The sequence below is a fragment of the Elaeis guineensis genome, chromosome 2 (assembly GCF_000442705.2).
Source record: "Elaeis guineensis isolate ETL-2024a chromosome 2, EG11, whole genome shotgun sequence".
Taxonomy (NCBI): domain Eukaryota; kingdom Viridiplantae; phylum Streptophyta; class Magnoliopsida; order Arecales; family Arecaceae; genus Elaeis; species Elaeis guineensis.
In genome coordinates this window covers 19,637,481-19,652,044 of record NC_025994.2, presented here as the reverse complement: position 1 = coordinate 19,652,044, position 14,564 = coordinate 19,637,481, and the positions used below count along the sequence as shown (strand labels likewise).

The following is a 14,564-nucleotide window of genomic DNA, read 5'->3' as shown; positions in this document are numbered from 1 at the left end:
AAATTGGGATAGATAGTTGTGCAAAATTTTTACAATAAAAAAAAAATCTTCTTGAGAAATTCTACTAGTTGATTGTTATTATATATATATATATATATATATATACTAAATTTCATCTTGAAATTTATTTATAAAAATGATCTTGTCTTTATTAAAAATATTATGAAAAATCATGGTCTTTTCAATATGTATCAAAATTTATATATTTTAATTTTTATCTTCCTCTATGCCTGTTGCACAAAATTGTTCCTTCTACCCTGATAATTTCTTCTCTAATTTCCAATTTAATGATGCGCAAGCACTCTCTCTCAATCCATCAAACTTAGATCTCCAAATTTTCTCTATTAATTTATCTCTTTCAAGTTTTCTCTAGTCTTAAAGGTTATTCCAACATTTTAGATTCAAGCTAGCAACAACCATATTCAATGCATGTTAAGAAAACAGATTGATACAAAAGAAGTTCAAAGAATTGTGAGATAACATGTGTGGATTAAACAAAGAGTTTCAATAGTTTTGTTTGTCAAAACAGTCCAATGAGTTGGAGTTATGGATAGGAGATGGGTAAAGATTTTTTATTTTTTAAATAGAGTCCAAGTTGTTTGGGATGGCTACAAAAACAATGTAAATAAGAAATAAATATGAATGAATGAATAAAGGTGCATCTATACTGTATATCTAATTTTTAAATTTTTTTTTTGGCAAGTATTCATGAAGAGAGATATTAAGGATATCCTCATCATAAAAATAGCAAATAAAATGTAAATTATCATTCTCATTCTTTATTTAATAGTATAGTGCAGATATCGAGTTCTCTTTCCAACTTAGCAAAACCATATCCCCCCTTCTCTTTCTTAAATGTGCATTATGCACATTTAGATTGCCGGTCTACATTCTACACTATAAAAATAATTTTTTTAAAAAAAATCAAGAAATATTCTGTCTTGATTTAAATTTTTATGTCGATAATAACCTGGCAAACCAATTAATCAAAGATTTACCTAGGAGCGAAATTCTAGAATTATCAAAAGAGATGGAGCTTAAGCTCATTGTTTAGACATCAACGGTAAATACCTAATCTTTAGGACAGGAGATCTAATAAAAAATGTTTAATATGATAGGAGAGAAGCTAATTGAGTGATTATGCTAGAGTATCAATTTTCGGAAAATATGTACCCTCATCCTTAAGGCAGATGCTCATATTAGTAACAAAATAACCTAAAAGGCTGAGTTACATTCTCAATAGGTTCGAGATAGAAATTCTGCAATACATTAGATTACAAATACTTTTAGAAGACTCGCCTATATAATAACCATTGTAAAAGTTGTAATCAGTGATTCAGGCTAATCCTAAGTATTTCTCTTGAAAAGACAAGATAATAAGCATAAGGCCTTTAATATGCACCGGTCATATAAAGATTCAATAGATCCATACCATACGAGTAATACAGAGGTGCTACAAAAATCTAATCAACTATGGCCCATTCAGATGGATAAAATTACCGTTAAGAGAGGCTCAAATCCTATGATAGCCTAAAACCTAGCCAAGCCCATTCTCAGCCCACCAAAATGGAAAAAAAAAAAAAAAAAAACAGGGGATCAAAAATCGAGAAGAAGACTCCGGTAGGAGTCTTCTTTTCCGGCGAAACCCAGGCAAAATCAGACTCCTAAGACCCTCGGAGTCCTAGGGTTTCCTATAAGAATACCTCCTCCCCCTTGAGATCGATCCATCGGCCTCTTCTCCCTCTCTTTCTCTCCGATTTTTTCGAAATAGAGCCGCGGACACCACCTTGTCTTCGCCGTGATTGCTCTCCGACGAAGTCACTGGAGGTCAAGGTAAGCTTCCCTCCTTTTCCTCTCTTCCTTCCCCTTCTTTTCGTGCTCTTGTGCGCGGCTGCCGGCGACGAGCGTCGCCGATTTTCGATCGGGGAAAGAGACCTCTGTTTTGGTCTCTTTTTCATGGATTTTTCCGGCACCGGCGATCGAAATCGATCACCGGCCACGCTCCTCCGTGACCGGGGGAGTGGCCCCCGTCGGCCGCCGGCCTCCGCTGCGGCGGCGTGGCCTGAACGGCTCGGCAAAAGAGGGGACGCCGGTCCCCTGTTCCGGCACGGGAAGAACCAAGAAAAAGAAGAAAAGAAGAAAAAGAAGAAAAAGAAAAAAGAAGAAAAAGAAAAGAGAAAGAAGGAAAAAGAGAAAAAGAAAAGGAAAGAAAAAGAAGAAAAAGAAAAAAGAAAAGAAGAAAAGAAAAGAAAAGAAAAAAATAATAATAATAAAAATAACCCGATCCAAGATTTTGAATTGAGGGTCATGGCAACCGCCGCATACTCATGAAGAACTCTCTCCAGTGCAAGGCATCTCATCACGATATCAATACATCACAGCGGAATAAATTCAAATAATTATTATTCAACTGTAATTCAAATAATTAAATCAAATGTCTTACATCCAATAAAATTTTTGCTAACAATAAATCTAAGTTCAATGAAGTTGACAATGCTAAATCTCGCCTCTAAAGTTCTGTCCCAATATTTCTTCCCATGCTCGAAATTAATTATCTGAATCTGAAAAATAGAAAGAAAGGTAATGAGCTAGACAGCCCAGTAAGTAACAAGTATCTCTACCAGATATTTCAGATATTATATAATTTTTAAGAATAATACTGCAAATAAACATAAGAGTATATTTCATGCTGATTTAATACAAATCAATTATTTTTAAATATTCACATATAATATAATCTTAAATCTGATTCGATTCAAAACACTCATAACTCAACAGCCTCGACTATGACCAACGTTTAACCCCCATTGGTGGGGTCCACAGAATACCAGCGCACAACCCCCACTGGCAGGGTCCATAAACATCAGCGCACAACCCCCACTGACAGGGTCCACAAACACCAGCGCATAACCCTCACTGGCAGGGTCCACTGAGTACCAACGTATAATCTCCATTGGCGGAGCCCACTGAAACATAGTTAGGCTGAGAGCATAAATCCGATCTGTATCAAAACACTTTGTATCATAATATATCATAATTTTTCACTGAACATGTGTATAAATCGACGTACCATAATATTTCAAAAGCACTTTTCTTTCAAAACATAATTTCATAAATCATGCATAATTTAGAGAATAATTATTTATTTTCAGAATAAATATGGAATATCTCGAGAAAATGATTCATTGCTTACCTTTCACGGAGCACTGAATGAACAGATCGACTAACTTCTAGGTGATTCTTCCGTGCCTATTATTCAAAATTATATTTTTACATTAATTTTAATTTAAAATTAAATCTAAACAAATCCAATTCAAAACCTCACTTAAAATCGACTCTTTCCTAAACTCGATCAAAATCATCAGATGAGACCTCCCACTACGCTAATCCTAGAAGAATAACTTTAGAGAGAGAGGAATCCATCAAGAGAGAGAAACAACTCAGAGAGAAAAAATTCTAGAGAGAGAAAGTAGAGAGAGAAAGTCCAATTCCAGAGAGAGAAAGTCAGGGTTCAGACTGAAAGAAGAGAGAGAAACTCTCTCTCTCATCAATTTCAATTTTATTTATTTATTTATTTATTTATTTATTTATTTATTTATATACATATATATATAAATATATATATATATATATATATTTATTATTTTTTTTTTCTTTTCTTTTCCCTTCTTTCTCTTTTCTTTTTCTTCTTTTTTCTTTTTCTTCTTTTTCTTCTTTTCTTCTTTTTCTTGGTTCTTCCGGTGCCGGAACAGGGGACCGGCGTCCCCTCTTTTGCCGGGCCGTTCAGGCCACGGCCACCGCAGCGGAGGCCGGCGGCCGATGGGGGCCACTCCCCCGGTCACGGAGGAGCGTGGCCGGCGATCGATTTCGATCGCCGGTGCCGGAAAAATCCATGGAAAAGAGATCAAAACAGAGGTCTCTTTCCCCGACCGAAAATCGGCGACGCTCGTCGCCGGCAGTCGCGCACAAGAGCACGGAAAGAAGGGGAAGGAAGAGAGGAAAAGGAGGGAAGCTTACCTTGACCTCCAGTGACTTCGTCGGAGAGCAATCACGACGAAGACAAGGTGGTGTCCGCGGCTCTATTTCGGAAAAATCAGAGAGAAAGAGAGGGAGAAGAGGCCGATGGATCGATCTCAAAGGGGAGGGGGTATTCTTATAGGAAATCCTAGGACTCCGAGGGGTCTTAGGAGTCCGATTTTGCCTGGGTTTCGTCGGAGAAGAAGACTCCTACCGGGAGTCTTCTTCCCAGTTTTTGATCCCCTGTTTTTTTTTTTTTTTTTGCATTTTGGTGGGCTGAGAATGGGCTTGGCTAGGTTTTGGGCTATCACATTCTTCACCCCTAAAAAAAAATTTCGTTCTCGAAATTTTTTCATACCTGCCACCATTGTATTGGAAGCCTGTGGATTCTGTTGAGAAAACGCATAAACTCTTCCCTGATTTTTAGGAATCTGTCCACCACCCTTATGTTGTCCTTCATAAGTTCTTTGGCCAACTTGATTTTCAGTATTTAGCGGGCAGCTAGCAATTTTATGATCCTTCTGACCACATTTGAAGCAAGCACCGATATTCCAATAGCAATCCTTGTCTGCATGATTTTTGCCACATCTGGAGCACGGCTCACCATCAATCTGTTGAGTCTTATTGTCTACTGCTCCCTTAGCTGATCTTTTGATGTTTTTATTATTCTGCCCTTGTGTATCATTTGATTGTGCTCTCTTTCTTTGTTTTCTTTCCATTTCCATGCGTTCTTCATTGACTTCTCTTTCAATTATCAGTGCTTTGTTTACCACATCGGCATAAGTTGTCAATTCATATGGAACCACTTATTTTCGAATTTCAGTTCTCAGTCCCATCTCAAACTTGTGAACACGTTCTTGCTCACCATCCACTAATCTCGGAGCAAATTTTGCTAACTCTGTAAATTTTACTTCATATTCAGTCACACTCATACCTTTTGCTTCAAATAAATAAACTCTTGCTCTTTCTGGATCCTTATACTCCGAGGAAAATACTGATCATAGAATGCAATCCGAAATCTTTCCCAGATAAGTATTTCGCCGTCTTGTTCATGCTTGCGCTGTAGTCGCTGACACCAGTTGTATGCTTCTCCTTGTAGTAAATAAGCTGCATATCGAATCTTTTCTTCATCAAGACACTCTTGGACAGCGAAAGCCTTCTCCATCTCCATTATCCAGTTATCAGCCTCCAAAGGTTCAGTAGTCCCCTTGAAAGCTGGAGGGGCAAGCTTTTTAAATTCTGAAATGTTGTTCCGTTGTACTGGTTGCTCTCCATGTTGTGGTGGTGGATGTTGATGTTATTGTGTATCTCGTTGTATCTGCTGTTGTTCAAACATTTGCTGCTGTATTTGTTGTTGCGCTTGTACCATCCTGATTAGGATCTGCATTAACTGAGCCATATCTGGTTCTTGACGTGCTCTCGAAGCACTCCCATTAGGATCTACGACTCCCTCCTCCTGAGGGGTGCCACTGGTCAGATGGGGAGTGCTACCATCCCGTGGTTGTGATGTCTCTCTTGCAATTCTTGAGTAGTTCTTGTCATTCTATGGGGAGGCATGGTAACCTTGTAGTAGTAAAACCTTATTAGATTCATTTATCTATTTGTTAGGATGGCTTTATTATGATGCTCATACTTTAACGTCCAATATTCCTAATGTTTACCCACCTACACTCATACTATGTCAAATTCTATGTGTCATAATTTATCCACTTATGCTCTGATACCATAATAATTGTCACGCCCCCGATCCGAGATTTTGAATCGAGGGTCATGGCAACCGCCGCATACTCATGAAGAACTCTCTCCATAAGCATGCAAGGCATCTCATCACGATATCAATGCATCACAGCGGAATAAATTTAAGTAATTATTATTCAACTATAATTCAAGTAATTAAATCAAATATCTTACATCCAATAAAATTTTTGCTAACAATAAATCTAAGTTCAATGAAGTTGACAATGCTAAATCTCGCCTCTAAAGCTCTGTCCCAATATTTCTTCCCATGCTCGAAATTAATTATCTGAATCTGAAAAATAGAAAGAAAGGTAATGAGCTAGACAGCCCAGTAAGTAACAAGTATCTCTACCAAATATTTCAGATATTATATAATTTTTAAGAATAATGCTGCAAATAAACATAAGAGTATATTTCATGCTGATTTAATACAAATCAATTATTTTCAAATATTCATATATAATATAATCATAAATCTGATTCGATTCAAAACACTCATAACTCAACAGCCTCGACTATGACCAACGTTTAACCCCCATTGACGGGGTCCACAGAATACCAGCGCACAACCCCCACTGGCAGGGTCCACAAATACCAGCGCACAACCCCCACTGACAGGGTTCACAAACACCAGCGCACAACCCTCACTGGCAGGGTCCACTGAGTACCAACGTATAATCTCCATTGGCGGGGCCCACTGAACATAGTTAGGCTGAGAGCATAAATCCGATCTGTATCAAAACACTTTGTATCATAATATATCATAATTTTTCACTGAACATGTGCATAAATCGATGTACCATAATATTTCAAAAGCACTTTTCTTTCAAAACATAATTTCATAAATCATGCATAATTTCAGAGAATAATTATTTATTTTCAGAATAAATATGGAATATCTCGAGAAGATGATTCATTACTTACCTTTCACGGAGCACTGAATGAACAGATCGACTAACTTCTAGGTGATTCTTCCGTGCCTATTATTCAAAATTATATTTTTACATTAATTTTAATTTAAAATTAAACCTAAATAAATCTCAATTTAAAATCTCACTTAAAATCGACTCTTTCCTAAACTCGATCAAAATCATCAGGTGAGACCTCCTACTACGCTAATCTTAGAGGAATAACTTTAGAGAGAGAGGAATCCATCAAGAGAGAGAAACAACTTAGAGAGAGAAAATTTTAGAGAGAGAAAGTAGAGAGAGAAAGTTCAATTCCAGAGAGAGAAAGTCAGGGTTCAGACTGAAAGAAGAGAGAGAAACTCTCTCTCTCATCAATTTCAATTTATTTATTTATTTATTTATTTATTTATAAATATATATATATATATATATATTATTATTATTATTATTATTTTCTTTTCTTTTCTTTTCTTTTCTTTTTCTTCTTTTCTTTTTTTTTTCTTCTTTTTCTTCTTTTTCTTTCCTTTTCTTTTTCTCTTTTTCCTTCTTTCTCTTTTCTTTTTCTTCTTTTTTCTTTTTCTTCTTTTCTTCTTTTTCTTGGTTCTTCCCGTGCCAGAACAGGGGACCGGCGTCCCCTCTTTTGCCGGGCCATTCAGGCCACGGCCGCCGCAGCGGAGGCCGGCGGCCGACGGCCGACGGGGGCCACTCCTCCGTCACGGAGGAGCGTGGCCGACGATCGATTTCGATCGCCGGTGCCGAAAAAATCCACGAAAAAGAGACCAAAACAGAGGTCTCTTTCCCCGACCGAAAATCGGCGATGCTCGTCGCCGGCAGCCGCGCACAAGAGCACGGAAAGAAGGGGAAGGAAGAGAGGAAAAGGAGGGAAGCTTACCTTGACCTCCAGTGACTTCGTCGGAGAGCAATCACGGCGAAGACAAGGTGGTGTCCGCGGCTCTATTTCGAAAAAATCGGAGAGAAAGAGAGGGAGAAGAGGCCGATGGATCGATCTCAAGGGGGAGGAGGTATTCTTATAGAAAACCCTAGGACTCCGAGGGGTCTTAGGAGTCTGATTTTGCCTGGGTTTCGCCGGAAAAGAAGACTCCTATCGGGAGTCTTCTTCTCGATTTTTGATCCCCTGTTTTTTTTTTTTTTTTCATTTTGGTGGGCTGAGAATGGGCTTGGCTAGGTTTTGGGCTATCACAAATCCACGTGACATCTCATCTATTATACAACATAAATCGTCTAAATTTTCTTCTTCATGATTTTTAATAATTTTAAAAAGGAATTCCCTTTTTAAAAGATTTAAATTTTTAAAAGATTTTTTATTTTTCATTTTTGAAAGGTTCAAATTTTTAAAAATTCATTCTTAATAGTCCCATATTTCATATTTAGATGCAAGTACACTTGCTTTTATTGATGTCCAGTAGTTCCATGCTCAATCAGCCATCGGGGACAATGGGTAGGCGACCATATACGTGCGCACTCGCTCAACATGGCTACTGTGCTATAGACGTGCACATAGAATGGCATGGCGTGATGAGATGTGGTGTGGCATACACATGCATAATTGGGCCGCACATATTGTTTCACTGTGCATGCACATGCGTGGTTGGTGCATATACACGTCGCGAGTCTTATTACACAAGCACCATCGAGCCTTTATAAGGTGCTCAGATGTGTAGACCATTATTAAGGTCTCTATGTTGCATCGAGCCTATAAAAAGGCTTGAGATCCTAAAGCTTAGACACAACAAAAAGAGTAAAAGACCTAAAACAGATCAAGCCTTGTACTTCTGTTTTAAGAGCTGAACCACCACTAGCCTCTTTCTCTTTCAAATCTTCAGTCATTCTTTTAGAGGAGTCTATTAGATCAGATCTCCATACGGTTGTGCTCATAATAAGAGGCTCCGAGATGAGGTAGGTTCCCTATACCTTGAGGATGATCTCACCATATACCTGCACAGGACGGCAAAATTTGTCCTGAGTAGTATCTTCACAACCCTTAGCAATTTCTCTTGTTGTTTAATTTTGCAACATTTCTATAAATTCATTCTGTGCAATCATCCACAATTTCTAGAACTAGCTTGAGGATTTCTATTGTAATAGCTCCAATTTTTTTAGACTTCAAACCTTCTCCATTTTTATTATATGTGGCCGATAATGGAATATACCTTATCTTGATGAGGTAATTCCAAGATGAACTTGAGATACGCTTGAGCTGCAGATTAACAAGCAATTCTACTTAGATTATAATTTAAATTATAAGTATCTAAGCAAGTAGGCTCACCTACTCCTGTAACTTGAACTGCATACAACGCCATCTACAGAACTTCAGATAGTTCCTTCATTTTTTTTTTTTCCTTCTTTCCATAGGCACTTTCTTCTTAGAAAAGCATATGCAAAGAAAACCATTGGCTCAACTGCTTTTTCTCTATTCTCTGCTCCACGGTTTCCAGATCACAGACAAACCCAGATACATTAATGGATGCAGGGTGAGAAGCACTCAAGCAAAAGATTTATTATATCAGGAACCGACCACCCTAATCCCATCTACAGTATTAAAAGCCAGAAATCTATTCCAAGAACATTATCCAAATAAGATGCCATGTATACCATCTCATTAACTTTTCCTTATCTTATTGACTCTCATCCTTAGGTGATTGGAAATTCTGCCAGTGTTTTGCATTTCCAACATTCATCATACATGAAGTAACCGGAGGTGCTGAAACAACTATAATCATGCTACATTGATCCTACATATAATATAAAATTCTCATAAAATCTCAAAATTTATATAAATTATAAACAATTACCACCACCATCTATCAAGAACAGGTCCATCAAAACAGATGAATTCTGCCATCCATTTCATGAAACTAGCAATGTACACCGATCCCACATCCCTTCCAATTATGCATCATCAATGACCAGCGATTAAGCACAAGAAAATAAAAATTATCAAACCCTGCAATGTAAAACTCCTTGCGAGAGGCGGCGTCGAAGCAGAAGTAGGCCTGCACCAATCAATTTTTTTGGTTAGATGCAACCAAAGTTCTGGGTCTAATTTAAGCTATACACAGCCATGGAGTGAAAACATCACATCTCTGTTAACCTTGGTGACAAGTACAGGGTATTGAAGGAAGCATGTTGCCTAGAAGTAAAAAAGATTTTGAATTTAGAAATTAAAAAAAAACAAAAAAAAGTGTTGAACAAGAGACAAAAAGACAATTTTTAAAGAATCAATAACGTATTCTTATTAAGATATTGAGTGAATTTTACAAAAAAATGCTACTAATTACTGAATTTGCAAGAAAAGGTCAAATTGAATTTTCTTTCATTTTTTTGCAGCATGATGCACATTTTGTATTCCCTGGATCATTTTACCCCAAAATTGAAAGATGATGTGGGTGAAACACAATTATTAAACATTTGATGCATATTTACTAAATGCCAGCACATTCTGGATATTTGATATACATTTGTTTAGATTATCATTTATCTTATATTTAAATTGGAGGGCAAATTTATCAGGATCGTTCTGAAAAATCAAATGATCTGAAAATCAATAGTCGAGTGGATGTTTTAAGCAAAATCCACAAATAGTTATATGCTCATTATATACATGAGAGAGAATAGCAAACATGATCACCACTAAGAGGACCAGCCTGATATAACTTCATTAGTTTGCAATTTCTTAAGAGATTTTTGAACTAGTCATGAATAATCCATGAATATATTATAAAGTCCATGAATAAATTATGGATGATCAATGCACTCCGCTACAGACACAATCATTAGACTAGGGAAAAATTGAGAATGTTTCAAAACTTTTCCCATAACTCAGGCAGAATTCAATTCAATGTTGGAAATACTCACTCTGAAGTAAGATACACGCAGGATCCATAACCTGTTAAAAACATCAAACATCACATTATAACCAATAAAGCAGCTGATGTGATCAAAAGCATTAGGCTAATGAAATGAAAAAAATGGTATATATAGAGCCTTTACTCGGATTTCTTGTTGTGATGGCTGCAGTGCCACCAAAGTTGCAGGCAATGTCGGAGTTGCCATTCTGCTGGTAATAGCTATTGAAGGCATAGGAGGCATGGGAGAGCAGGGTGTCAGGTTGGTAGCAGGGGCCGTCGGGTTGGACCGCAGAGCAATCAGCTGCACCCAGTCCACAGGCCCAATCAAGTGCATTCTGAAGGTCCTCCTGGGAGACTCCCGGCTGGGCCACACACCATGTGGTGCCATCGATGAATGTTGTGTTGCCCTCTGGAGGGGAGAAGGTTGAGATTGGTGTGACAGATTCAGCCTTCTGCTGGACTGATGCCCCCAGTGCACAGGCTGTTTAATTCCATAGAGTCAGAAGAATAATCATTTGGTTCAAAATTACAGACAGAAGACAAAGAAAGCAAAAGCATGGCAAGTCATTTTCAAACTAAAGGATAACTAAAAGCATGGAAACTGAACACATCAGATCATTAGGACAAGATCCATTTTCTCATGATGCAAGCTATCTCATTAAACACTGCATGAAGAATCAACCATGTGGTTTCTATCTAACTTTAAAAGTAGAAAAGTATATAAAAATCATCTTGTCAACTTAGCTTTGATCTACCTTTCCCCAATGCTCATGTTAGTGAGCGATAGCTAAAGTGTGATCAAAGGTTTCAATAGATTGGGAATAAAAAGTAGATCGAATTGTATCAATAAGCCATTATTCATTAAGAGGACAGGCACAAAAGCAAAGTGCACAAAAGATAACTACTACATGACACTCCTCCAGTTCTTTCTAATGGGAACTCATTTTTTTAACCAAAAGTAAGAAGAAAAGAATATAAACCATATACAACATGCTTTGAGCCATTTCCTTAATGTTTTCCTTGCAAAGCTGTTAGTGAATAGTTCCTAGGTAAAAGCAATCCGCTCCACTGATCCTTGTTAGTAGGTTAAAGGGTTAGAAGAGAAGGGGGAAAGAAAAAGATTGCCCCCAGTGCTGGTGTAATTCTTCTCCAAGAATGACTACATTACAAGGCAACTTCCACCAAATACATTGATCATGCATTAAATACAAGGTGAACTTTTAGGCATTCTCTAATTAAATTCCATATCTCACTATTCACTAATCTTGTAATGATGGTGCCAATGCTCGATATCTTCCACCTTCAGCATTACTTTCCTAATGCTTCCAGGGCTCCCTCTCATCAAGGTCAAGCATTTTTTTTTCCAGAGGCATCATGTTTCATCTAGATCAGTTTCAACTCAACTGCAATATTAGCATTTGTTGTATTAACATGGTATTAAGTGCTTGAATTGAAGAATTCTTCACATAATTTGAACACTTAATTATTCATAACTTAATAGAAAATAACTCCAAAATTATTATATTTAGTAATCTTGAAAATGTTCTTCATAAAAAAATTGAGAAAAGTTTTCTCAGCAAGGTTACAAGCTCCAATGATCAATCATCGACATAGTAGTGACAGCTTGATATGCAGCACTTTGCACTACCATTCCAGCATTACGGTCTTAAGATTGCAATTTATATCAGCAAATGTAGCCAATTGTTTACCACCAACAAGACTTTGAAAGCAGGATCAACATAAAGAACAGCTCTAATTATCAGATTATTTCTTTAAACCATCATAATATGTTTGCTAAATCAACCAAAATGCTCTCCCTTCAAATGATAGGTTACTTATAGAGACATCAATGAACTACCAATTTTTTCCCTTTAGATATTATCTTCTTGCATCTTGCTTCCTTCTACTTTAGGCTTTTTAAGCTGTACAAACTTGCACTCTTGATTTTAACATTTACCACCAAAGCTATATTGTTTCTCACTTTTCCCAGCATCTTAACCGGCATCTCATATTTCCTGGTAGATTTTTACTATGTCCATTTTAGTACAGTTTTGACACCACCAACTCACTGTCGACAGTGTAATGGATCAAACTGCTCACAAGCCAATCCTACAGAAAACCTTTTTATCCAAAATACAAACAGACAAAAATTTTCGAAGGCAGATTTATCACCATCTAAGATTCATTTTTATTCCATATGTAACGTTGCAAATGGAAGCAAGAAACTTCACAGATACGTTAAGAGTTTTATACTATCATAAATTAAAAAAGTAAATACGATCACTTTATCACGTAGGAAACCATATTACTAAGAGTATTCATACTTTACAATGCTCATACTTTCATCAAAGACGAAAAATACAAAAAAAACAGCCATGAACTGATTGTATCTGGAATCAGTATGTTTAGATCCCTCTATCTTTGATATCTAATCTCTTGTGCATCAAACCAGCCAGCATTTTATGTAAAATAAGAAAGGAAAATTAGACAAAACTCAAAAACGTTATATGCAATTTCAGATTATATATATTGGCAGAAAATATTCCAAATAATAATCGATTAAATGAGTTTCAGTGAGTACAATATTTAGTAAGAAAATAGTATTTAGCATAGGAAACACATGGAATGTGATAGTGTTGGATGGTTACGTTTTCTCACAAATGGATGACATGATAAAAGAACTTGGTGGAAGAATCATGTTTGTTACTAATACATAGGACAAACAAGCTTGAGGAAAAACATGAAAACAGGGCAAATATTGGCATTGCACACAAATGTTTGCCTTGCACAAGAAATGACATTTATGCAATATAAACTGCACCAAAAGGTGGAAAAATGAAAACTAAATGATATAGAATTATCATAAGCAGAAACCTTTTTTTTTTTTTTTTTTTTCTGGCATATCAGAGTGAGTGCTACTACTAACTTTTGACAAAACAAGAGATACTTCATTTTGTTGGGGGAAAGAAAGCCATTGCAGTAATACTTTGTAAATATAGTTTGAAAACTTGCAAACAAACAAACATGTTAATGTAGTTGAGAACGCTGATAGCAAGAACAACCTTAAGAACATGAAATGAAACAAGAGAACCACAGAAAGGAAGACAAATGACAGAAAGGAGAAACAGAGCATGAGGTAGAAGAAGAGAGATTACCCATATAGCATCCGAAGATCAAAAGGCCATGAATGATCCACTCTTTTCTCCTCATGGTCAAAACCACAACCACCCTCTCCTCCCTCCCTCCCTCCCTCCCTGGGGAAGAAACTAGAAAGTGCTCTGGGAACAATACAACAGGCTGTAGATGAACACCTCTTTAAAATAGAAAAGGTTGGATTTTTTCTGATTTATGAATGGGATGTGTACTAAAAAGGATTGTTTCTAGTAAATTTATTTAATGGCCAGCAGAGGGCTCAGCAGATGGTACAAGGCTCAGTTCTCAGGGACTCGTAGCTGTCAAAACTTTCAGAGGATTTAGTGTATCTCGACAAAGTGACCCGACCCCCCACTCGATTGCTTCTCATGGTGGAGCTCTCAGAGTTCTTTAGGCGCTAACAATAGCCTGGCATTCATTAACTTCTAACATGTTCCAAGGGTTTACCACAACTTACAGCCCCTCACAACATAAATAGCTTGTCGAGGTTCACTGGTCAACTTACTCATACCAGGTCATCAGATCATGGACTCTTGTCAGATAACCAACTTCCGAAAAGTGCCAATCGTTTTAGAGGAACAACCAGTGAATTAATTACTTTGCATGCGTTCGTAGCAATTAAAATCCAAGTAAAAAAATGTATTTATATGATAAAAATACTAATAATAAAATAATTTATGTAATAAATATTTGATTGATTATAATTTTATTAAAATCATAATAAATTTTGGAGATATTCTCGTATCTTCTTTTGCTCTCCCAGCCGTTGGAGGTCGGATGGGTGGTACATGGCGCTGTAGTCGGTGGTGTTTGTGGCAGGATGGGGATGGGTGCCTTGTGGATAAAGAAAGCCATAGGATTCACTTCGCTTTCTCCTTTA

At 37.0% G+C, this 14,564-nt stretch overlaps 1 protein-coding gene across 1 annotated transcript; it reads right to left on the bottom strand.

Annotated features, from left to right (window-relative positions):
• Nucleotides 1-9,347: 9,347 nt before the first annotated feature.
• LOC105032636 (major pollen allergen Ole e 10) lies at nucleotides 9,348-14,108 on the bottom strand. The gene is made up of 4 exons (XM_029261065.2): nucleotides 13,687-14,108; nucleotides 10,674-11,012; nucleotides 10,539-10,569; nucleotides 9,348-9,676 (listed from the first exon to the last, which is right to left on the bottom strand). Exons 1-4 carry the CDS (start codon nucleotides 13,739-13,741, stop codon nucleotides 9,583-9,585), a joined length of 519 nt encoding a protein of 172 aa, XP_029116898.2. The 5' UTR covers nucleotides 13,742-14,108; the 3' UTR covers nucleotides 9,348-9,582.
• Between the last annotated feature and the right edge of the window lie 456 nt (nucleotides 14,109-14,564).